Raw genomic sequence first — 22,898 nt, 5'->3', positions numbered from 1 at the left:
ATGTGGTAGGGAATCTAGAGAGAAGAGATGGAATTCAGCAAGCAGCCAGCTCAGCAAGACAAATGCATTAGGACAGTCTGTTTTCACCCTTTTTTCTCCCCAAAGAGAATATTTATCCTGATATAAAGGTACAGTTGGGAGCATTTTCTTCACAAGAACAGATGTCCGTGCAGAAGGCTTGCCTTGTTGTATGTCTTGGAGAATTGAAATTAGTCATTTTACATTCTCCTGCTCCTCTCTCTCCATATTTTTCACTTCTTAATGGGCAACAACATCCATCCTTACCTCAGCATGGCAATAAATATTTGGGACCTGCAAGATTTTTAACTGGGCACACATGGTCAGGAGTGTCATGGCACCACCCCACGTTTGTCGCCAAATCAAGGGGAAGGCAGAATGCTGGATCTATGCCACAGGACTGGGTGTTGGTTGAGGTTTATAAACCCAGGGGTGGTTCTGGCCATGCCTGGGTGCACAGTCCCACTGGGTTTTCTCCTGCACAGGCGGCTTGGAGATTTTATGCCACCAACCTGTCCCGGACAGACCTGCACTCCACCTGGCAGTACTACGAACGCACCGTCACCGTCCCCATGTACAGGTACCTCCTCCTCCAGCCTCCTCCTCCACTGCCTTCCTCGTGATGACACTGTCTCCATAGTTATTTTTGTTATCTGAATATATAATTTTGCTGATTTATTTAATTTTTTTTTTGTTTAAAAGTTGATTTTGAGCTCCTAAGGGCTGGTATAAGCTTTTGCTTTTGGTTTTATTTGCTTTGTATTTTTTAATTGTTTTTCTTTTTTGACTTGATTTTAATTTCCGTGTTGCTTTGTGTTTTCTTTTTTTCTTCCCATGTCTTTGTGTGTGTACATGCTCTTCTTTTCACCTTTATTTCTCCACGCCTGCTGGTAGTTGCATTGTGTTGTGACAGTTGCCGTGCCCAGGTGTGAAGACTTCCCTCCAGGCTGCCCTGGATCATAGGTAAACACCACCCTCACCCTACCTGCAGCTCCTTGTGCCCTCTCAGGCTCTCCTTGCTGGTCCAACTGGTCTCTAATGGTCCTTCTGCCTTTCAGCAAACTTCTCTCCCACCCTTGACCAGCCTGGCCCTCTCCCAGGTGCATTTTCCCTGGGTCCTCCTTTCCTTTCTTTTCCTTTTTTATCTCTAAGAGGAGGAAAACCAACTCGGGATTCAGGGAGCGTTTTCCCATTTCTTGCATCTCATTTATCCATCCCAGGGAGTTGACACAAGCAGGGAATGACGTTGGAGCCATGATGGATGAGGCTGCTGAGCACCAGAGTGTTCTAGCAGTTCCCACCTGCCTTGCTCTACCTGCAGTAAAACCAGGCAGGTTTTTATGGTGAAACCATTCAGGTTAGAGCAGTGCTGTGGAAACTCACAGCCTCCTGGGATTTGGAGCTTCATGGAGCTGGGAACAGAGTCCCCTGCCATGCCTCCCAGCCCTCTAGGACGTGGGGAAGCACTGCATCCTTCATGTTTCCTTTGGGCCTTGTGGCTTCATCAGAAGCTAAAATACAAAATGTTCTACTCATTTTCACCCCACACCTCCCTGTATCCTGGGCAGGGCCATGTGCCCCTTCCTGGTGTATTTTTGGAGCCTATCCATGACTCTCTGTGTTTGTAGAATGATTGAATATGTTTGTTAGATGTTCTTGTAGCTCTGTGGGGTTCTGTTGGGTGTGATGGGGCTCCCTGTGCCCCATCTCCCTGCTCCCACGCAGGGCTGTGGCCCAGCACTGGGCTGTGCCACTGCAGGAATAATCCCTTCCTGATTTCCCACATTACTGGTGCCTTCTAGCCCTCAGGCAGACAGCCTGGATGTATTTCCTGGGGTAAGCTTTAGCCTGTAATTCATACACAGCAGCCAGCCTCTTAAGCCATCATAAAAACCTGTTGGAAGTCCCATTGTTGTGGTCAGTAAGTTCTCATTGGATTCATTCCCAGTGTGTGTCTGATTGGTTGCTTTTCCCCTAGAAATTTATGAACCAACATGAAGGTTTTATCTAAAAAAAACCAAAACAACAACAACCCAACAGAACAGAACAAAGCTGTTTTCCAATAGCATTAAACCCACCCATTGAAGCTCTCCCTCCCAGTACCTGACCTCCTGGCTGTACCTTTGCAGCACTGCCTGGGATCAGCTACTGGAGAGGATGAGGATGGAGCTTGGCCCAAAATCCACTGCAAAATGCAGGCACTCAGGGCTTGTTTTCAGTGGACTTTGCCAGATTTTACTGCTCTTTGAAATACTGAACTTACCATGCAGCCAGACATGCAGTGACACCCTTTTGATTACCTGTTACACAACCTCCTTGTTAAAACCTGTATTTCCACAGAGCTAATATGCAGGAAGAAATCTGAGCTAAAGATCTCCAGAAAAGGCTAAATAGAAACTCTGGGGAGGAGAAAGAGGTAAAAAATGTAGTTTGGAGAGCCTGCTTATCTTGAGTGAAAAGCCAGGAGAGGTTTTTAGCAGGGTTGTAGCAGTTTTGCTGGCTGCTGCTGTGGGTGCTGCTCAGCCCCACACCCTGGGCTTCCTTAGAAATGGATTTCTCTGAGCTCTCAGCTTCTCCCTTAAACCCCAGCTCCTGTTTGTGCTCAGATCAAGTGAACATCACCTGGGCGAGTGAGCTGTGGGTGCACCAATGGATTCAGCCCTCAATGAAATTGTTTTACCAAAAACCAGTGAACTCCTTCTGACTATATTTTGAATCCTGTCAAATTAAGTAGATTTATTTTTCTTTTAAAAAAGGGAGTAACTGTATGTTCTGGCTGCAGCTTGCATCACTCACACTGACCATCTCTCCTTGCCTCCCCACTTCCCCAGGCCATGGGCAGGCACTGGCAGCTCTGTGCTCTGCTGATGCTGCTGCAGCCACAGCAGCACGTCAAGCCCAGCAGCCCCTTAAGGCTGTGGCTGCTGACATGTGGCTGCAATGCACAGGGTGGTGTGGAAGTGGGCTAGAGGAACACAAAATCCCCTCTCTGGTGCCTGGGGATGATCTGCAGTCACCACTACCTTGGCATCCTTTCTGCTCAGCACTGAGCTGCTCATCCCTCATAGCAGGAGGCTGTGCCTTTAGCTCATCTCTCTTCCCAAGGCATCTCTGGAAAGGCTTGGCTGCTTGATGTGAGAAAATTGTTACAAGTGCCTTGGAGGAGCTCATATGGCTCCAGAGCATCACTCCAATCACTGCAGTAGAGCTACTCTGATTTGTTTGGGGGAAAATATGGTGGCCTCTGAGAGAATCCCAGATTTCATCTTTAAATCCAAAATGTGGCAGGACCAAATTCTGAAACATGCATAAGGCTTCTGTATGTGCAGGTGTGGTTTGGGTTGGTGCACCCAGACATCATATATAACCTGTTCTTCATCAGCCACTGGATTTATTGGGAAAAAAAATCTGCTCTTATTGTCACTCATGAGAGCAGAGCCTTGCTCTGAACTGCTATCATATATTGGCCTTCACTAAAAAAATCAAATCCATGGGAACATCCTGCCCATCAGCAGCCCAGCCCAGGGTGTCCCAGCTGGTGGAGCTGAGGATGTCCCATGGAAGGTCTCTGGGAGGCCCCCACACTTTCCCTGCCCCGTGGTGCCCATTTGCTCTCAGAGCAAGGTGCCAGCTGCCTGTCCCCGAGGGTGACACGGGCGTGCCATGGCTCCTGAGCCAGCCACAGCAGGAGCCAGCTCAGCCCCTGCTCCTGTGCCCACCTGTGAGCCTGGCCACAGCTGCTCCTGGGGACACACTTGGTTCATATGCTAATTTTCTTTATTCTGTTTCTTTCCCCCTCTCCTCCACCCCAACTTCCCCCCCTGTTTTTCTTTCTCTCACCCCTTTGGTTTTCTTTGGTGAAAACACTTGAAAAGCACGCAAACGCAAACGTATGGTGCCTCCAGGTATGAAGTGCATGTGACTCTGAAAGTGTGTGTCATGTCACTCCTTGTTCTTCATTTGGGACTGTAACGTGAATTTAAAAAAAAAAAAAACCAAAACAGCAAAACAAACAAACAAAAAGAGACAGAAACCTTCGAGGATGAGTTTTTTCCCCAAGGAATGAGTGAAAGCCCAAAGCAGACACGCCCAGCTGCTGCTACAGACTAACCCTGCACCTCCATGTACATCTTAGCTATTGGTACACACAAGTGTTGGGAAACTGCCAAAATGGTGATGTCAGGAAGGAGAAGGGGAGCGTGCTTGATAAGCTTGCTTTGTTAAGGATGATTTCTTGATGGTCGTTCCAACCTTCCCGGATCCATGCAACGCTTAACAAGAAAACATCCCCATTCATCTTCCATTGCCCTCTGCCCTCACTCCCCTGTGTTCCCTCTCTCCAGCCCTCTTCTCCCATCCTTCATTCTGTCATTTATCTGGCTCTGAGCCGCAGGAGTTGTGCCCACCTGGTGATGCTGGCTTTGAGTTTGCTGGTGTGGTGGCACCACAGGGCACATCAGTGGTGGCACAGAACAAAACCTCCAGAGCAGCTGTGCCTGCTTTTGAGGGTAAAACCTGGAGAAGAGAAAGATCTGGGATGCTAAGCTGATATGATCATTAATTTCTTTGAGTAATCCAATCTGATTTTTTGGTGAAAGAATGCTTCATCTCAGCAGGACTTTTCCATTTCAGTTTTTAGTTCCAAGACCCACCTAGAGCTTAAGCAGTTATTAGCCACAGTTATTCAATCTGGGACTTAACCTTTTGGGATCAATCCAAATGCAAAGTCCTGGATATGGCTGTGTAAGATTTATGATAAATAATATTATCTCAGGTTCTGCAGAAAGGAGTAGATTTGCAAATCACAGGAGTATTTTATATGAGATGGGTATCTGAAGGTGTAGTCAAGTTAATATTTTAAGATGGGGAATAAATGACTTCCATTTCAAGACTGCAGGACAAGCTCTGTTCTGAGAGCAGCTTAAATCCTCCCTAGATGCAGTAATGCCACTAGAGCTGATGTGATTTAGTGCCTGATTTCGAAACCCAGTTCCACTTTTCACAGATGCAAGTTTTACAGCCTTAGTAAATCACACTTACTGCTCTATGTGCTTAATTTATAGCAAATTGCATCAATGAACTGCAAGTATAATATTAAGAATATATTTTCGTGTTGTGCTGAACAACAGCCTGTTTTGAGAATCAGACATTTTTCTACTACTGGCAGAGGAATAAGAATGTGCCACTTCTGTTCCATTTGTCGTAATGAAGTATTTTATAAGCTCCACAAATGTTCTCAGTCATGAAAAATAGCTTCAGTTGGAGACATAAAGTCCTGGTTAGGGCAAAAATTGGCTGCTCATAGAAACTCCAGCACCGCATGGAGGCTCATTTAGGTTCCCACCCCATTCCAGCATCATTCTCCTTGTCACCATCTCTTTAACTGTTCATCCTGGGACTGTTCCAAAAAATCATCGTGGCGTCCGTGAGCGTGTCGTGGTGTGTCCCTGTGGTTCCCACCGTGTCGTGTGCTGCTGCCCTCCTCGTGTCGTGGGGTTCTGGTGGTGTCCTTGGCCCGAGGCATGGCCTCCCTCCTGTCCCCTGATGCTTGAACAGTTCTCTGTGCTCCCAGGAACAGCGGATCCTCCTTTCCCTGCGGATGCGGGAGCCGGCAGCTGGAGTTAGCGTGGCCTTTGTGCTGTTCTGGGAGGGGTGGTGGAGGCAGCTGGGGGGACCTGCAGCAGCTCCCAAGTGTTGCTGTGGTGGGTGGCATGAGCTGTGTGTGTCCCGTGGTGTGCACATTCCTCAGCCAGCTCCCCCCTAACCGGAACGTGCTTCCCTCGCTAACCAGTGACGCACGGAGCGGGAGGAGAGAGAGAAAACGTGAGGAGCCCCAGCCAGAGGTTCCTCCTGCACCTGGCACCTGTGTCCCCTGTGCACCCAGCATTCCACAGCAAAGCTCAGTTCAAGAGCTGTGCAGAGTTTTGCCTTTTTTTGGTGTTTTTTTAAGGTTCTGGAGAAATGGTGTGGTGCAGTAGCTGTTCCTCAAGCTGCTCTTGCAGTGACAGGTTAGGCTGAGCATTTAGTTGAGATTAAATTTCAGGTCAAGTATATGTTTTCACTCATTTTTAGTAATAATTATTTCATTAAAACATTGGTTGTTTCCACCTCACGTGTACCAGGCCCATGAGCCAACCACAGAAACGGTGAATTTCTGTGTTTGTTGTGTGTCTGTACTTCCTCATGGAAGCATCCGCGGTGTCCCAAGAGGTGGGTGCCACTGCAGACCATGGGCTGATGCAAAAGAAATCATTCCTTTTGGAATCCTGAATCCTCCAGTCTTTTGAGCTATTGAGCTCCTCAGCTGAGACTTCCACCAGTGAGAGCCTGGGATTTCAATCCCAGCTGGAGAAAACGGGGTGATTTTCCTGTGTTCTGCTGGGTATGGACCTCCCTGGGCAATTAATTCACCAAAGAAGAGCTGTGCACCCTTCATTAGCTGCTGAGTACACCCTGTGCTGGATTTATGCGCCACCTCTGCCAACCTGCAATGCATCTCCAAACCCAACTGAAGGGAGGTGACAGCCCAGCACTCATGCACAGCTCCACTGCATCAAGGTCAGCTTCTTCCTGATGTCTGGAATGAAGAGGATCATTAATTCAGCAGATCAGGATGTGCTTTTCTCTGGATGGAAGCAACTGAGGAGCTGAGCCAAAATTTTTCAGGCCTATTTTTATTCTTTTCTCCATACTTAGAATTGGAAAATTTTCTGATTGCCTCAATCTTGTGAACACAAAATCTCTGCTGAACCACTGTGGTTTTGAGGAAGAGTTTTGTGCCTGCAGAGAAGAGGCTTTTCCAGTTGAGTTGGATTTTTTTTTTTTTTTTAGTTAAAGTGTGAAACTACTCGTCTCATCATGACTGAAAAAATGTGAGCATGAATATCTCTTCCTTTATTTTATTAGAAGCCTCATTCCTTATAGTCTCCTCCCTAACACCTCCATCCTATGTTTCTCTTGGTTGAAAACCTGGCTGAGAATATCAATATGAAATATTTATGGACCAAGCAATATTTATTCCCAGGTTCTCAGGGAAGAACTCCAAAATGGATGTGGAGCTAATTCCATGGCTTTTAAGCAGGATAGGCCAAAGGATGTTCTCTGGATTTTTAATTCTTACCAGGATTCCTATTGTCAGATTCTTTTTTTTTTTTTTTTTTTTTTTTAACTGAGAAGGAAAGGAAGCCCTGTGGTTTCTGGAAGGCAGTGGCACAAGATTTTTTCTCATTTTAGGGCAAAACCTGACATGGAGAGTAGGGAATTGCAGCCCACTGCTCTCTCTCCTGGGATGCTCTCCAGGTCCTTGTTTTCTCTGCTTCTCCCTCCCATGCCTTCCCACATTCCCAAGAGCAGCAGGGTTGAGTTTTCCTATTTCCCCCCAAAGCTGGAGTTTCTCTCCATTTAGCAATGCCAACCTGCCAGACTACAGCTCTGCCAAAACACCACTGGGCTGCCCAGGAACCCTGGCAGCTGCTTGGTTTTGGGGAGGTTCAAAATCCAGTGGTGCAGACAAGTTTCTCTCTCTCTCTCGCTGTCACTTTCTCTCTCTTACCCCACTGCTCTGCCTCAGGACACTGTTGGAAGTGGCACCAAACCCCTCTCCATCCTTCCCGAGCTGTCCCCCAGCTGCAGTTGGTGGCACAGAGCTGGTTCTGGTTGAAAGGATGGGGCAGCAGGGGAAGTTGCCGAGACAGGAGGTTCTGCAATCAGCTCTGAGTGGATATTAATGCCTGTTGTTTTCTCCCTCTAGACTCATCCCTCCTCTGAACCAGCTGGAGCTCCTGAGGAACTTGAAGAGCAAGTCGGGACTGACATTCAGGTTAGCAGCAGAGTTAAGAGAGTTTGGAACGCACACACTTTGCAGTATTTTTCTTTTTTTTTCTCCTTTTTTCTTTTTTTCCTTCCTGCCTTTTGCATATGGACATCCTTGAAGATGAAAGAGGTTTGACAGCTGGTCCCACATGGGTCACTCAGTGACCTCCTCCCTGCCCCTCTCCCGTGCTCTACATGAATTCCTTCAGCCTAACTTGGCTCTGGAGCAATGTCACAGTGCTTGACTGACAACTCAAAGCCATATTCTCAAAGGGGCTGATGGAGGTAGTGATCCCAGGCTTCCTCTGACCTTTCTGCTCCTCACCACACTCCGAGGACCCTCAGGCCCATGATGTGTTAATTCATTCTCTGTTCCCTCCAGTGACAGCAGGCAAGGTTGCAGCAGTGAGACACTTTTGCTAAATTGTCTGTGGAAGGGTTTACATGAACCCCCCAGAAGGGCAGGAGTCCTGCACCTGCACCCTCTGCTTGGGAGGGGAAATTCCTGGGGTTTTTGAGCACTCCAGGCTGCCCTGTTGGTGAATGGGGAGTGTGCAGACCCTGGGAGGGATGGAGAGGTGCCAGTGGGCATCGGGGCCAGCTGGGGGGGTGTGGGATGGAGCCTGCCCTCCACAAAGAATCCACCCCTGGGTCAGCCTGAGCAGTTTAAATGTGAGTATTTGAGCTAGTGACTGAGGCTGGGCTTCCAGGCTTTTCTGAGCAAGAAGCAGAGGTGGGGGGAAGGAGATTTTTGTTAGTGTCTCCAGGCTGCTGCCTTTAGCTGAGGGAGAGGGGTCGGGCTCTGTGCAGGTCTCAGTGGTCACTGCTGAGCAGCAGCAGGGCCAGGGCTGGTGCAGCATCACACTCAGAGGACACTTGTGTTAGGGGAGGCAGAGAAAACACTATCTGCTCCCTCTCTGGGGGGCTGCAGGGGCAGGACTGGTCGGGGCCCCCACCAAACACCATTCCCCAGTGTAGGGGTTGTGAATCAGAGCAGCTTTTCCTCATTGCTGGAGGGAAATACCACCACAGTGCCTGCTCAGTGGAGGTGAGGGGTGTTTTTCAGTGTGGCCTTAGCATGGCTTGCATTGTCCTGGCTGCTCTTTTGTAGGCATTCAGCTCACTTTGTCCTCAATGATTTCTCAGGGCAATCCAGTTTCGGATCTCAATACGATACTGCAAACACAGACTGTGGTGTCCCACTCCCTCCATGCTGCCTTTGCCAACTGCTTTGGTAAAGTAGCTGCCAAAGAGTCTGGAGGCACAAACCCCACCTGGGGTGTCAGGATGCCAGGGAAGGGGTCCACGCTCCTTCCTACCCATGTCCAATCCCAGCACCTGGTGTGAATCCGTGCATTCGGAGATCTGACATGAGCTCTGTCCCCATGGCCAGGGAGGAAAAGTGAATGCACCGAGGTCATGGGAGCCATTCAAACCCTTCCCCCTGTGCAAAACATGAGGGCAGTGCATTTCCAAAGGAAGGGGGCCGCTCTCTGAGCCCACAGAAGTCCTCCTGTGCTCACACAAATCACACAGCCCTCAGGTGTCTCAGTGGTGCGTAGGCACAAGGATGGGTTGGGATGAAATCTTCAACCCTGTGCGTTGTATGTGTCTTCTCTGAGGTTGTGTGAGTCTCCAGTGATCTTCTGTCCAGGCCAGAAACTCCAGGAATTAAGTGCTCCTTTCCCTTTCTTCTGTCCACAACTTCCACTTAGTTGTACTGTTGGTATTGTCGTTTCGTTATGTTTTAACAGTGAAGCAGCAACATCTTTTGCCACCTGACACCATGCTAATGTACTATTGCTTCTGTTTAAAGGAAAGAGCAGCAGCCTGAACCATCGCCAAGGTCTGTATCACTGCCAACACGCCATCCCCATGCATTCCCTGTAGATTTCTGTGTGTGTGAGTGTGTGTACCATGTCGTGGCACCATCGAGGGAAGCATTCCTAGGTATTACCGTGCTTTTCCTGTGCTGTGCAGTCCGATGTTACCTACATGTATGCTGGACCTTAAATCATATCTTCCCTCCAGTCTGCCTCAGGCTGGAGCAGGGTAGCAAGGCCGGGGGGGAATGGAGAGTGGTGGCAGCACAGGCAGAGCTGGCAGACACTCACGGGGGTGACAGCAGGGCTTTGGTTTACGCTTCTTTATTTTATTTTGGTGCTGGGGTTATAGCTGAGTAACTCGGTGTAACACAGGCTCAACGTGTGCCCAGGGCAGGTGAGGCTTTGCCTGTGTCTCTGTCACCTGTGCTGGGCAGAGGTGACGTGATGAACACGAAGCCATCGCCGCGTCGCCGCCTTGGCAACTCCTGCTGAGCTCCTCTCGCCGCAGGGCACGGCCTGGACCTGCTGCTCTCCGTGGGACACAGGAGGGCTCTGTGGCACGGCACGGGGTGGCATGGCAGAGACACCCTTGGTCCTCCCCACTGCTGGGGAGGAGGCACATTCCCTGCTCCATCTTCCCTCCACGCCTCCAGCCCACGGTGCAGAGCGAGCTCTGGGTCGTGGCGAGCACCTTCCAAGGGCGGCTGCAAACCTCACTTGTGGTAGAGCTTTTCTCCGTTCACAACTCCCCAGGGAAAGCAGCAGGGCTGGTGTTTGGGATACTTTTAGGACACTCTTCATCCACTTAGAAGTATTTAATTCTGGGATTTTTTTCGTCCTGTATTTTCCAGTTCTTTTAAAGAATAGTTCTGGAACTGAATCTCTTTTTTTTTTTTTTTCTTGGCTGATGAGACACAAACTGATGATCAGTGGAGATCATCTGCTTGGCTTTCTGATCTTCCATCTCATTCCTCAAAACACAGCTTACTGCCTAGATTTTGTAAACAATGAATACATTTTTCAGAAGTACAGCTAGAGCCTGGCATTCTGCAGATGTACCTCTCTGCCATGCCTCTTAGCTTATAAGAGGCCAGAAGCTAATTTTTCCTTGGCATAAAAGCCAACCAAAGATATCTGGGTAGATATACTGCTGACTAAAGGGTGGAAAATTTTATCTTTCCTTCCTCCTTCTCCCTCTCCCCACCCCCTTTTTTTCCCCCTGTCATTCCTTTGAGCTTTTCTTTGCAAGCAGAACCTTTGTAGCACTCCATCTATTTTCCTGCAAAATAACCCAAATCTCCAAGATCATGTTTCAACTATCCAGATTTTTTTTTTTCGGTTTATTTTTTTTTTTGTTAAGTGCAGCTTGAGTGAAGGCAGCCTCCATCCAGCATTATTAAAGCAGGGAGCATTACTTGGGAACAGCTCTCTGGAAGCAGACCAAGGCTGAAATCTTGGCCACCTGCCTGTGGCATCAGGAGGGTCAGAATTTAATCCCACGGTCTGGCTGCTCTGCTGCCCTGCCTCAGCCAGTAGTAAACTTTGGATGCATCAAAGGGTAAATCCACATTTCTTACAGTGCAATGAGACAAAATCCCTGTTCAGCCCCATCTGCTCCATAGCCAAGGAAATCTGAGGTATGACAGTCCCTTTCCCGAGCCAGCATCCCTGCAATCTAATCAGACTAAACAGTCTTATTTCTGAGTCACTAGCCTTATTTCTAGTTTTTGAATTTTGGTCCTGTCTTGCAGGGTTCATATTTATTTACTAGACACCTGAAGTTGAGTACAATATTTCTTCGTAGAGGTTGCAGGTTTTTCCCTGATCATTTTCTACTTTCTCAACCTTATGTCACAGAAAGAAGTAAAAATAGTCCTTCCCTGTGCTTTTTCAGAGTAGTTTTTACTATTTATAGGTCCTTCATCAGTGCCATTTCCAAGTGCTGTTTCCTGCTCCTGTGGTGCATCCGTCTCTTGTGACACTGATGGGTTTTGTTGCTAAACCCCAGCCCAAGGAGGGCTGAAGCTGAGGGTCTGCAGCTGCTGTGAAGAGCTTTAAAGTTTATTCCATATCCTTCAGTTCTGCTGCCATGGCAGCAGAAGGAGCACCAAAGCTCCTTCCTTCTGATTTGTTAGGGCAATACCAATTCTACCTGTCCTCACTCTCCTTTTCCTTCCATCTGGTAATTCCTCAGCCCTCAGGAAGGATTTTTGTGTTCAAGGGGGCCCAAATTGCCTATTTTCCCCCAATAAAATTTTCTGGGTCTTTTGCATTCACATCCCAAATCTTCCACCCACTCGAATTTCCAGCAGCCTCTCGGTGATGCTCAGTGTGTCATCCTGCCCTTAGAAAAGAGAACTCATCCTGTTTCTCTGCCCACCTGACAGTTAATCACCCACTTGCTGCTGATGCTTCACTCAGGAAGCTCCTGGGGATGAATTGTCTCTCTTAGCAGACCCCAGCTCTACACTTTTACTGCTTCAGCTTGGGAAGGGATTTTCCCCTTTGCATTTCCATTGCTGTAAGGAAACAGTCTTACACCTGGAGGGAGCTGGATCTTCCTCCTGTTCCAGTGATTTGTAGGGAGTGGCTGATTTCCTACATCCTTCTTTCCATAACAGATACACCACAAACCCCCTGCAGCAAATGGAACAGAAAGAGCTTTTTCACTATTTTTCACCTTATTATATTTCAATTTAGAGAAGGGATGCTGGCATGGCACATGGGGTTATGCTGTGCAGGATAAACGTTGTCTTGCAAGGTCAGGGAGCATCCCAAGCATTCTGCCAGAGCAGAGGGGTGGCTGTTGGGGTCCTGCCCTCTGCCCCCAGTGCTGCTGTGGCTGTGCTGATTTCTGCCCACACAGCACTGGCAGAGCTGCTGGGAGCACAGGAGGAGGTGATGGGGTCAGTGTGGCAGAGGCTCGGGGTCACCTGCAATTTCTCTTGGGTGGATTTTGATTTAGCTTTGGCATAAAATGGGACAGCTGACCTGAGAGACAGGTTATGTCCTTTCTCTGTGGTTTCTGCTTTGTTTTCCCACCACGAGCTTGTCTGCATCCCCATCCAAGTGCTGGGAACGCTCTGTGCTGCCTCTCTTGGGGAGCTCACCTCCCCCAGAGGTGGAGCCTGGGCTGGGATGAGCAGAAGAGATGCTGGCCTTTTCCTACATGCCATGTACCCCTTTCTCCCTTTTTATTTTCCTCCCTTTAAAAAAACAAACACTTTCAGAGCCTCCTGCTGCCCATCACTTTGGGTGTTGTGTCCACCCTGCCCCTGCCCCAGCCAAGCACTGTCCCCTGCCCCTCCCCAGGCTGGCTGTGCTGCCCATCCCACCTCTGAGACCCCACCACTGCCATGCAGGGTCCAAACACAAATCCACTCTCCCTCCTATCCCCAGGGAAGGGGGCCTGCTCTGTGCTAGGGCTTTTCTCACCCCTCCTGCTGCAGAAAGCCAGCAGATCAGAGTAGTAATGGGGGGGGTGATTACTCTTCTGTTAATCAGGCTGAAAATTAGCTGTGGCATCTCGTTTCTGTTTGTTTTGCTTTGATTGTAATGTCAAAAAGACAGACACATGGTTCACCAGGGCTATGGAGGCTTCTGTATGAAATGTGGGCTTCAGATGCTCTTTAACAGATGGTTTGAGAAACATCTGAAGGCATCCACGACCACATTTCTTCCTCTTGCATTTTCCAAAATACAATTGGGTGAGAAGCTTAAAATTAATGAACCAAATGATCGTAATAACACATTCATATCAGAGAAAAAGAAACAGAAGGATTCCAGGGAAGTGGGAAGCTAAAACTCAGATTACTTTGTCCAGCATGAGTTCAGTGCTGTAGGTGATGAGAGGAACCTCTTTGGAAGGTTGTTCTCAGCTGTGGCTTGTCCTTGACCCCAGTGAGCTCAGCAGGACCTTGGCTGTGTTCTGGGTGAATGCTGGGCTGGGTCCTTGTACCGTGTGTGTTTATCTGTGTGTATATCTCTCTCTCAGTGTGTGTATATGTCTGTCTGAGATACACACAACCCCAAGATCTCTCTTCAGGGGTGTGATTAAGGCTTCTGTACGCACTGGAGGATGCCTTTGGTTGACTCAGTGGGCCCCTGCTCATCCGGCCAAGGATGTCCAAGGTGTCCCAAACCTCTACTGCCCATGGAAACCAGGGTCAATCATGGGAACTCCATGGGCCACATGAGCCTGGGCTGGTGTTTGGCCTTCTAACCAATTTATCTGGTGTCAGAGACTCATGCTGGGACTGACAGTAATCTGGAAATAATCAGTTGCCTTTAGGGGAGCGGATTATTTGCACGGAAGGAACTGCATCTTTCTGGAGGGACTGCAGAGGAGACTGAGAGGACAGAAACCCATGTGTCTCCCTGAGGCTCTGCATGCTCAATGTCCCACTCCCACGCCAGCTCCAGGACAGCCCTGGTGGCACCACCAGCCCCTGGGGCTACCTGGGGATGCAGGGTCCCATTGTGGACACCTGAGGAGTCCCCAGGATGCTGAGGGTGGTGTCAGCTGAGCTTGCATGGGATGCTGTGCCCGTCAGCTCCTCTGATTACCCACCACAAGTGTAAAATAAGACTGGGATTTGGTGCCCTTCAGCCTTTGCAGTCTGGCCCTGAATTCAGCAAGAGCTGCCTGCTGGTGGTTGGTGGCCTGGTGGGGTGATGGGGCCACGTCATTCCCCTTCCACAGGTAGAGGGCTGCTCCATGGCGTGGAGGACCCTGGTCCTGGTGGGGATCTCCTGGCAGGGCAGTGCCTGAGCAGCCATTTGGGATGGAGCTGTGGTGGTGCCTCCTCAAAGTCAGCAACTCCCCAGAAGTGGTAGGCCCTGTCTGAAAATCATTACAAAATACAGATGTGTGAACACAGATGTTCAACTCCCTTCCCATAAGGGACTGCACCACACCTTGTTTTTTTATCTATTTTTGGTTTTTTTCAATGCCAGGCTTAATGTAATGGTATTTTCCATATCAAATAATTCACAGAATAACTATCTCTTTTTGTGAGTGGGTTTATTTTTGGAAAAAAAAAAAAAAGAAGAAATTTGAGATTTTTGGATATTATTTGACAAAACAAGTTAAAGTTTTGGCTTTCCATAGTTTATACAATTTGAAAAAACGTACTTTTTTATATATTTAGAGGAAGAATGGGGTATTTTTTTTTGTTTCCAATACAGATGATAAATCTTCCTGCAGTTAATTGTAGATAAACAGACACCACCAACTCAATGAGCAGAATGCCTCATGTCTAATAATTAAAATTACTGACCACAGTGAAACAAATTTCAGAAACCCTCATGATTTTTGATTGACTTATTTTTTCCTCACTGAACACTCAAACAGAACAATCCTGTCATGAACCCGGCCCTCAAAACACCTGTCTTTTAAACCCAGAGTCCATAATCAAAAGTTTCCTGTCTGGCATTTGCTTCCAGGTCTAATTTTTACTCTCCCCTCATTTCCAGTAAAAGCAAACCGTGCAGAGAGTCACTATGCGGATGCTGCTCAGGAAACTCTAGGTACCACGGGAAATGCGTCGCACGAAACTAATCAAAAGCTGCACGGCTCATTCTCCCTCTACCCTGCTACCACCCGTTCTGATCACTTCTCTGCTTAATAGAGGTACTAGATGAGTAAAATAAAGGTGGAAGAGCCTCCCCGCTGCCCGCCCCGAAATTAGAGCCTTGCCTGTTGTGCAGAGTGCACGAAGCGAAGGGATGAGGATGGGGAATTTGGGCTGGGCCAGCCAAGACAGTGTCTGCTCAGCAAGGGAGGAGGCCAGGAAATGAAGTTAAACAAATCATGGAAAATTTTCAAAAAAAATCAAAATGAAAAATTTTAATTTTTTTTTTTTAAAGATCCCTTCCTCCCTATCACCCCATCCCTCCTCAAGGTCCAGGGAATCCTTGCAAATTGACTTGCACTGTACAGCAATGTCCAGTTAGTAGCCTGAGAAATACCAGCTTCCTGCCTCTGCTCAGTCACCATTCCTTTGGCTCTCTGACCGTGACAAATTGACCTTTCCTAGCCTGGTGGCCTTTGGAAGCCACAGCTTGCCTATCTAGCACCTCTACTACGCAGCTAGAGAAGGACTAATCTCAGCCTGTCCCGCCAGACGTAGGGGACAGGGCTCCCCTGAGCGTTGACATTGGCCTTGTGAATGGTTCTGTTTCTAGACCCCCAGGGGGACAGACAGCTTTAGCTCAGGGCTTTCTACGAGCAGGGTTTGCATCTTTTTCATCCAGCTGACAATTCCTAGGTGTTTTCAGGGACTTCCCAACCAGCATCCCTTAGTGCACCCACAGCCATATACACAGACACATAGATCTTCTCTTACCTGTGCGTAAATACTTTCCACACCTGCACTAGAAGAGTCTCTGCCCCCACCCCTGCTCCTCAGCAGCAAACATGCACCTTCTTGATCTCCCTCTGCCCAGAGTTTGCATGCTGTGAATGCTGGCAGGGGACCCCCAGCTCCTTGCCCCCACAGCCAGGCAGGTGGACAGCCCAGGAGTGGCAGGGCACTGAGTGATGCCGCATGTTTGTGAACTCGGATTTTTGCATGCTCTTTTTTGGAGTCCGTTTTAATTCTCAAAATCACCAGTCTCTGTATCCCTCAGAAAGCCAACAAACTACAGCTTTGAAAGTTGTAAAACTGCAGCTCTAACAGTATATGTATCTCTGATTTTCTTCATTAATTGTTTCAACCTGTATCTTTTCTTTTCTTGCTATTTTTTGACCTGCTGGCTCTTTTTATTCTCTGTCAGTCTAGAGGGTAGGACTCATGGCTGAGGTTTGCGTGTACCAGGTGCTCAGAAGTAGAGTGGTAAATCCCATCTCTGAATGGGTAACAAAGAGGAATGGGGCATGATCTAGGGTTCATAAAAAGCAGTTTCTCCATGGTAGGAAATCCCTTACATCTGGATAAATAGCCTGAACCTCTGAGTCAGCCTCCTGCTACATACTTGGTGGTGCTATGGCCTTCCTTGAAGGTTAGCCTTGAAAAGTGGGGGTAAATATTGGGTGATCATCAGTTGCACAGGCAGCATTTCAAGACAAATGGCAAAGATTTAGTCAACAGTTTAGCTGGAAAAAATGAACCTGACTTCTGTGGTGTTCCCATTTGCCAGGTGAGGTTGTTTTATGTGTGGAGGTGTAGTGTGAGCAGGGAGTTCTCCCCAGAGAAAGCCTCCTCTCAGTTGCTTAACACTGAGGTTGTTTTTGGCAGAGATGAAAATGAGCAGTGCTATTCATAATCTGTCCTCTCATCTGTTCGTGTCTAGTTCTGTTTTCTGGAAAATCAGCCACTCTGATCTCAATGTCTTCCTTGCATGTCTTCCTAGGCATGGATTTTTGATTGCTAGAGCCAGTGTGATTTTTTTTCTGTTTTCTACTGAATTCCTTCCCACTGTGGTCCTCATTTCATCTCCCACATCTTGAGTTCTGCAAGGGAAAGGGAGGATGAAACAAAGTGTTACCTCAATATCTTCTTAATCTGTTGGAGAGTCTGAAAAGAAGGATGACAGACCGTGGTTCTTCCAGTCAAAAAGGAGCCTTGGACTTTGGAATAGCTACAAGAGCATCTTTGTTACCTGCATCCATCCTGAATGTAGTGTTATACACCCTGTGCTTTAGTAGAACTGTGGGTTAATTTTTAAGGGATGTAAAAATAATTCAGATGTCTTGTTTCTGTGGACCCTTGGGTGTCTGCCACCAATCCCCACTGCACAAACTCTTGGGGCAGATGCCAGCACTTTGATGCAGCTCAGGCTGAGTGCTAAAAGCCTTCATCTAGGATGCACATAACGAAATAACAGCACACGATGAGGCAATCATGGAAAACTCAATGTAGGTAAATTAATAGGAAACTCCTTAGAAGCTGTGGTTTCTTAATGTACTAAACCAATGATCTTTAGTCAATAAATGCAATAACACATTCATTTTTAGACGGTAATGTAACTACACCAAGGCAGATTATCATCTCTATCATATTCTGCTTTGTAAGAGACTTTCCCAGTACACTCAGGGACGAGGGCACCTCACAGTGGGAAGAGCACCCAGAGCAGTGAAGGAAGGGTGTTTGCAGAGCCCTTGGCTGGCCTGAGACTCTCTGGGTGGAGCAGGTTCCTTAAAGTCTGCTTTGGGAATGGTCAGCCAGCTCAGAGTGCAGCCTGGCTGCTTTGCTTTGCTCCCAAAATGCAGCACAGCCGAGCTGGCAAACAGCAAAGGGCTGGGAGAAGATGCAGGATGTGCTGGTGTGGTGTCTGACAGCGCTCAACACCAGTCTGGGAGAAGAGGGCTGGGAGTTAGGAAGAGATGGGTGATTATAACAGAATGCTGCAGGACAGCCAAGGTTACAGATGTGAGTCTGGCTCCACTGTCCCTTCACTCATCCCTGTGCTTTCCTGTGCTCCTGTGGTGGCTGCAGGGATGCTGCAACTCCAATCCTCACCATCACAGCAGCAGTGGCTCCCATCCAAGTCTAGCACCATGGTTGTGGATGAGGAAAAGGAGAGGGATTACTCACCATGACAGGATCACTGGCTGATGTTTTGTTTCCCTTACACCCAGGTTTCTCTGCTTCTAGAAACTGCGTTCTCTAGGCTGAATTCACCTTTTAGCAATGTTTTTTTCTGGAATCACTGGAGTCAAACCAGGCTTGAGCCAGGCACTCTCTTGGTTTTTGTTTTAGTCATGGTAAATTTTGTATACACAATTTTGTTTTCTTTTCCTTCATGTCTCCAGTAATTGTTGTCTGCCTCTTACTTACAGCAGCAAGCAGACTGGAGCCCTGTGATAGTCACCAAGGTCATCATTCACTCCTGGCACTCTTGCCTGGTTTTAATCAGTTGTTCTCATATACCACAAGCTCAGCACAAACTCTTGATTTAAAAAAGCCCCTCATTTACTAACAGGAGACAGCATTTTTCTCCTGGCCACAGCTTCTCAGAAGAATGAGCACAGATACTGGTTGGGTTTGGGTGCAGAGATGGATCTGGGTCTGTGCTAGTCCGACTCATTCTGGCTAGCTGAGAAGAAGATGAAGTAATGGCTCAAGCATAGTTTAAAATCAATGGCAAGACCTTACAACTGATACTTTTTATTGATCTAGAATTACTGCTAATGTAATGAGTCCACATTTTTTTAAAAGGGCTGATTTAGTACTATAGAGAACTGGAATAAACTCCAAACCAGAGCATTTTAAACAGGAGCTTAAACCTCTGGCATCCTAAGGAGGCTGATGGCAGCTCATTTTGAAGGTCAGTACTTGTGCCTTTCTCTGCTGAGTGCTGGGACTTAACCAAAATGCAAAGCCCACTAAAGCAGTGAACATCATCCAGTTTCTCCAGCATGGACTCTCATTTTTTGACTGGCAACAGAAAAAAATCAGCTCAGTTTCTCTCCTTTGTTAAATTCAAAACCTGAATATTTATAAACCTTCCCCACAGTCAGCCTGGAAAGGTAATTTTTTGCTATCTAATCTGATTTCACAGATGCCACTTGAAGTGGATCTAGAATTAAATCACAACCTGATTTAAACATGTGATTTAAACCTGGTAGGCTGTTGTGGCTTCCCCTAACCTGTGCCTCTGGTTGCACAGCCACAGATCCCTTTCCCTTCCTCCCCCTGGCACGAGCAGAGGTCCTGCCTTGTGCTCACACCGCTGTCACCACTGTGAGCGTCCGTCTGTCCCTGCTGTCCTCACCTCGTGTCACCAACACCTCCCACCCAGCTGAGGCTCATTACCATCCTGGAGTGACATCCCAACACCACCTCTCTGGGGCACTCTGCATCCCTGTCCCTCTGCATGACTTTCTGGTTGAGTGAGAACATGATCTTGGATTAGCTGACAACATATATCCCTATGTATGTCTGTATTTCTGTGGGATTTTTTTTCCTACCAGCCCCTGCAGGCCCCAACAGCATCCTCCTCTGCAGGGATTGTACTTGCATGTGATTCCAGGTGTCGTTTCCAATGAGGAATTGCATGGCAGAAGGAAAAATTTTTAAGTTGTTCATGGTGTCTCGTGTCATCTATGTTAAAACAAAGAAGTTACATCAAGTGTTGGGTTTTTTTCCTTAGTGAGTACTTGGGAACAAAACCCACCCAGATCTTAATTGTTCATCAGATTTCTATGAGATTTTTTAATGTGTTGCTCCTCATGCTCTCAGGATTGAAACTCTTTGCTTTTATCCCTCACCAAGTTCAACCCTTTATTTTTTGCTTTTTGTGATTCCTGCAAACATTTGTAGCACATTTGTTGTGGGAATGGAAAAGAGGCTCCAAGGAAAAGGCCCTGCCATACTGAGTGAAAGGCAACTGGTTTTATGCTGGGATTGGTAATGGGAGAAACTCAGCAGAGGGTAGGGCACAAAAAGATCACTTTGAATCCTGAATATTGCTGTATTGCTAAAGCATTTTTATAAAACTTACTTTTTAAAAAGGTAATTCAAAGCAATAATACTACTGAAACACAGTGGATTCAAAAAATATTATTCTTTAAAATCAACAAAAATAAAGAAAGAAGATCCAGTTGGCCTATTTAGAATCAAATGATGAAATTTCAATCTGGTTTCTAATCCAAGAAACTCAGAGTGAGAATTTCCTTTAAACCTTTGGCACATTATGTGCAATGGTTTTGGTGGCAGTAGTAATGAAGGCTTATATCCAGAAAGGTGTTTAGGCACGTGCTTGTTCCCAGAATCCTGTGTGGATTTGTACCTGTGACCTGGATTTCAGCTCTGCTGATCCCATGGCCTTCAGACAGACCCTGCAGATGGGCACCACACTGGAAATTCAATCCCCAGCACCTACCTGAATTAAAATTCGTCTTTAATTAGAATAATTCCACCTTTTTAATTTGGTCATGAGCAAATTTTATTTTCTCTCCAACCCTTCTTTCAATGTGAAATTGCTGCTGAGCTTGTGGCCGCAGCCAACCCTTCCCTGCAGCCCAGGGGATGCCCTCCCCACACAACCCCACAAAATGCTGCCTAAGCACCTTTCTCTCCCTGTAAACGTTTGTTGTCTCGCAATGTAAAGTGACTTTGTAAAAATAGCACCTTCTTAGTCGACAAATCCGCTCCCTGAGTGTCCTCGAGTCACATCTTCTTCCTTGGCTGGCCGGAGCTGGTGTCTGCTCCTGTCAGCAGGGAACAGCCGGCGGCTGGGAAAAGGGAGCCGCGCTTTGCTTTGCTTCAAAACCAGCAGCCAAGTTCTCACTGGAGAACCTCGTGTGCCAGTTTTGAAGGCAAAGAAGGGGCCATGGGGCTCTAACTTTTAAGCTGGTGCTGCTGAAAGACACACCAAAAAAAAAAAAAAGAAAAACAGGTCTTTGGTTGGTGACGTGGAAATTGAAATTGAAATTTGTGAAATGTTCTTCCCGCAAATTGCGGCAGAGAGTTGGCAGCAGAATGATAAGTGGCTGCTGCAATGGTACAGAATGCTGGGAATCCAATCCCTGTCTTCACTCAGTTTTGATATGCCTATATATAAAATATTGGCTATTTGTGCAGCTATCTTGCACTGGTTGTCCAAGCTCTAATCAGTGGAGTTTAATCATTGATTGCTATTAAGAAAATATGAAATGATCCAAAAGTATTTGCAGTCTACTTTCCTCAGTGCTGTCTCTATAAAGTTTATGGTTTCATAAAGATTCACAAAATCTCTTTGTTCTTAAATTTTTAGATAAAAATTCAACATCTCCATTTGGGTGAAAGGCTTTAAATGCAAATTTCAGAATTTGGAAACTAATTAGAGCTGGGTGGTCACTGTTTCCCAGTGAGATCTCTGTTTATGGAGAGACCTTCTTTTCCAACCATAATTGCAAAGACTCTCATAGGAAAAAAGGCATGAAAGTCCATATTCTGGAGTTTTAAAATTTTGCTTTCCATATTTATGACAGCCATAGCAGACCTCGAGGGAGATGGCAGATAGCTTTTAGATGGGATTTTTTACAGGATGCAAAGGAGTTGCACAGTGTTTGTATTTATGTGTTTCAATATGTAACTGGATAAAGAGGAACTCTTTGGAATATATAAAGGGGGCAGATCATGTTTTAAGAGGGAGGAAATACAGGAGCTGAAGAGGGAAAGGACAGATCTGAGCACCAGAAGTGAAGTGTTCGCACAAAAGCTTTAAGATGGTGGCTTGGGGTTTTTTTAATTGGTATTTTCTTATTAGCCATAGTGTTTTGGAAGGCAGTTGTGAAAGAAAAGCTTCCTAACTGGTGATCGGAGCCGATCAGTGATTTAAGGAATCATAACCTCATTGTTAATGTCATTCTGTCCCGCCAGCCCTGGCATCCCATGAGGGGCTGCTGTTTAAGTCCTCATTATTTTCTCTCTCTTACGAACCATTCCCATTTCACTCATGATGACGGAAACATTTCTACAATGCTTTCTTTAAAGCAAAAATAAAAATAAAAAATACATATTGGAGAAAAAAAAAAAAAAAGAAAAGCCAACAGCAAAGCTACATGTCACTGCTGCTTGGAAGTGCTCTTGGTTTCTAATGGCTGGTGGGGAAGGACTGCGTGGTTTCCAGAATGACTCCTCCTGCTGTCTCCTTTTTGTCTTTGTTTCAACGTGTTTCTCTGAACAGTCAGAAGGTCAGTTTGAAAGATCGTGTCTTCTCCAGTCCCCGCGGTGCTGGCACCAAAGGGAAAGGCTCTCCACAGGCTCAGGGCATCAGGAGGTCCCCCAGTGCTGACCAGAGCATCGAGGACAGCCCGAGCAAAGTGCCCAAGAGCTGGAGCTTCGGAGACCGCAGCCGAGCCCGGCAAGCGTTCCGCATCAAGGGAGCAGCGTCGCGGCAGAACTCGGAAGGTGAGGGCTTGGGATGCCGTGCTGGGCCCTAAATTCCCAGCTGGCCCCAACATCCTGTCCCTCCCCACCTAAAAAGGGCAGAGCTGCCAGCCAAGGCCTTCTCCTCCTTCTCCTTCTCCTTCTCCTTCTCCTTCTCCTTCTCCTTCTCCTTCTCCTTCTCTTCTCCTTCTCCTCCCAGTCTTTTAGCTTGGAGTAGGCTGAGCAACCTGATCAAGGTGAAGATGTCCCTGCCCATTGCAGGGGGTTGGGCTAGAGGGCCTTTAAAATGTCCCTTCCAACCCAAACTTGTCAATAATGATTAGAAGATACAAGAAAACCCCTTCTGATACCCATGATAATGTTTGTATTTCTGTATATAAGGATGGGGAAAGGAGGAAGAGTCAGGTATTGGGACAAGAGGAAA

General features: G+C 47.1%; 1 protein-coding gene across 9 annotated transcripts in view; it reads left to right on the top strand.

Annotated features, from left to right (window-relative positions):
- Positions 1 to 22,898, top strand: part of KCNQ2 (potassium voltage-gated channel subfamily Q member 2) — a 66,700-nt gene that overhangs the window by 30,132 nt on the left and 13,670 nt on the right. For 3 of the 9 annotated variants that reach the window (XM_054274768.1, XM_054274767.1, XM_054274775.1), the window contains exons 8-13: positions 504 to 598; positions 3,894 to 3,923; positions 7,769 to 7,837; positions 9,647 to 9,676; positions 15,132 to 15,185; positions 22,272 to 22,495. In XM_054274768.1, the coding sequence (XP_054130743.1) occupies positions 504 to 598; positions 3,894 to 3,923; positions 7,769 to 7,837; positions 9,647 to 9,676; positions 15,132 to 15,185; positions 22,272 to 22,495 (502 nt within the window). The remainder of the gene's footprint in view (positions 1 to 503; positions 599 to 3,893; positions 3,924 to 7,768; positions 7,838 to 9,646; positions 9,677 to 15,131; positions 15,186 to 22,271; positions 22,496 to 22,898) is intronic. The other 6 variants (XM_054274771.1, XM_054274776.1, XM_054274770.1 and 3 more) reach the window with 5 other exon arrangements.

The sequence above is a fragment of the Melozone crissalis genome, unplaced genomic scaffold (genome assembly GCF_028551555.1).
Source record: "Melozone crissalis strain CALT ecotype California unplaced genomic scaffold, PUWL_Pcris_2 ptg000017l_1, whole genome shotgun sequence".
Lineage (NCBI taxonomy): Eukaryota > Metazoa > Chordata > Aves > Passeriformes > Passerellidae > Melozone > Melozone crissalis.
The sequence above is the reverse complement of the archived record's forward strand: the minus strand, read 5'-3'. Positions and strand labels throughout refer to the sequence as shown.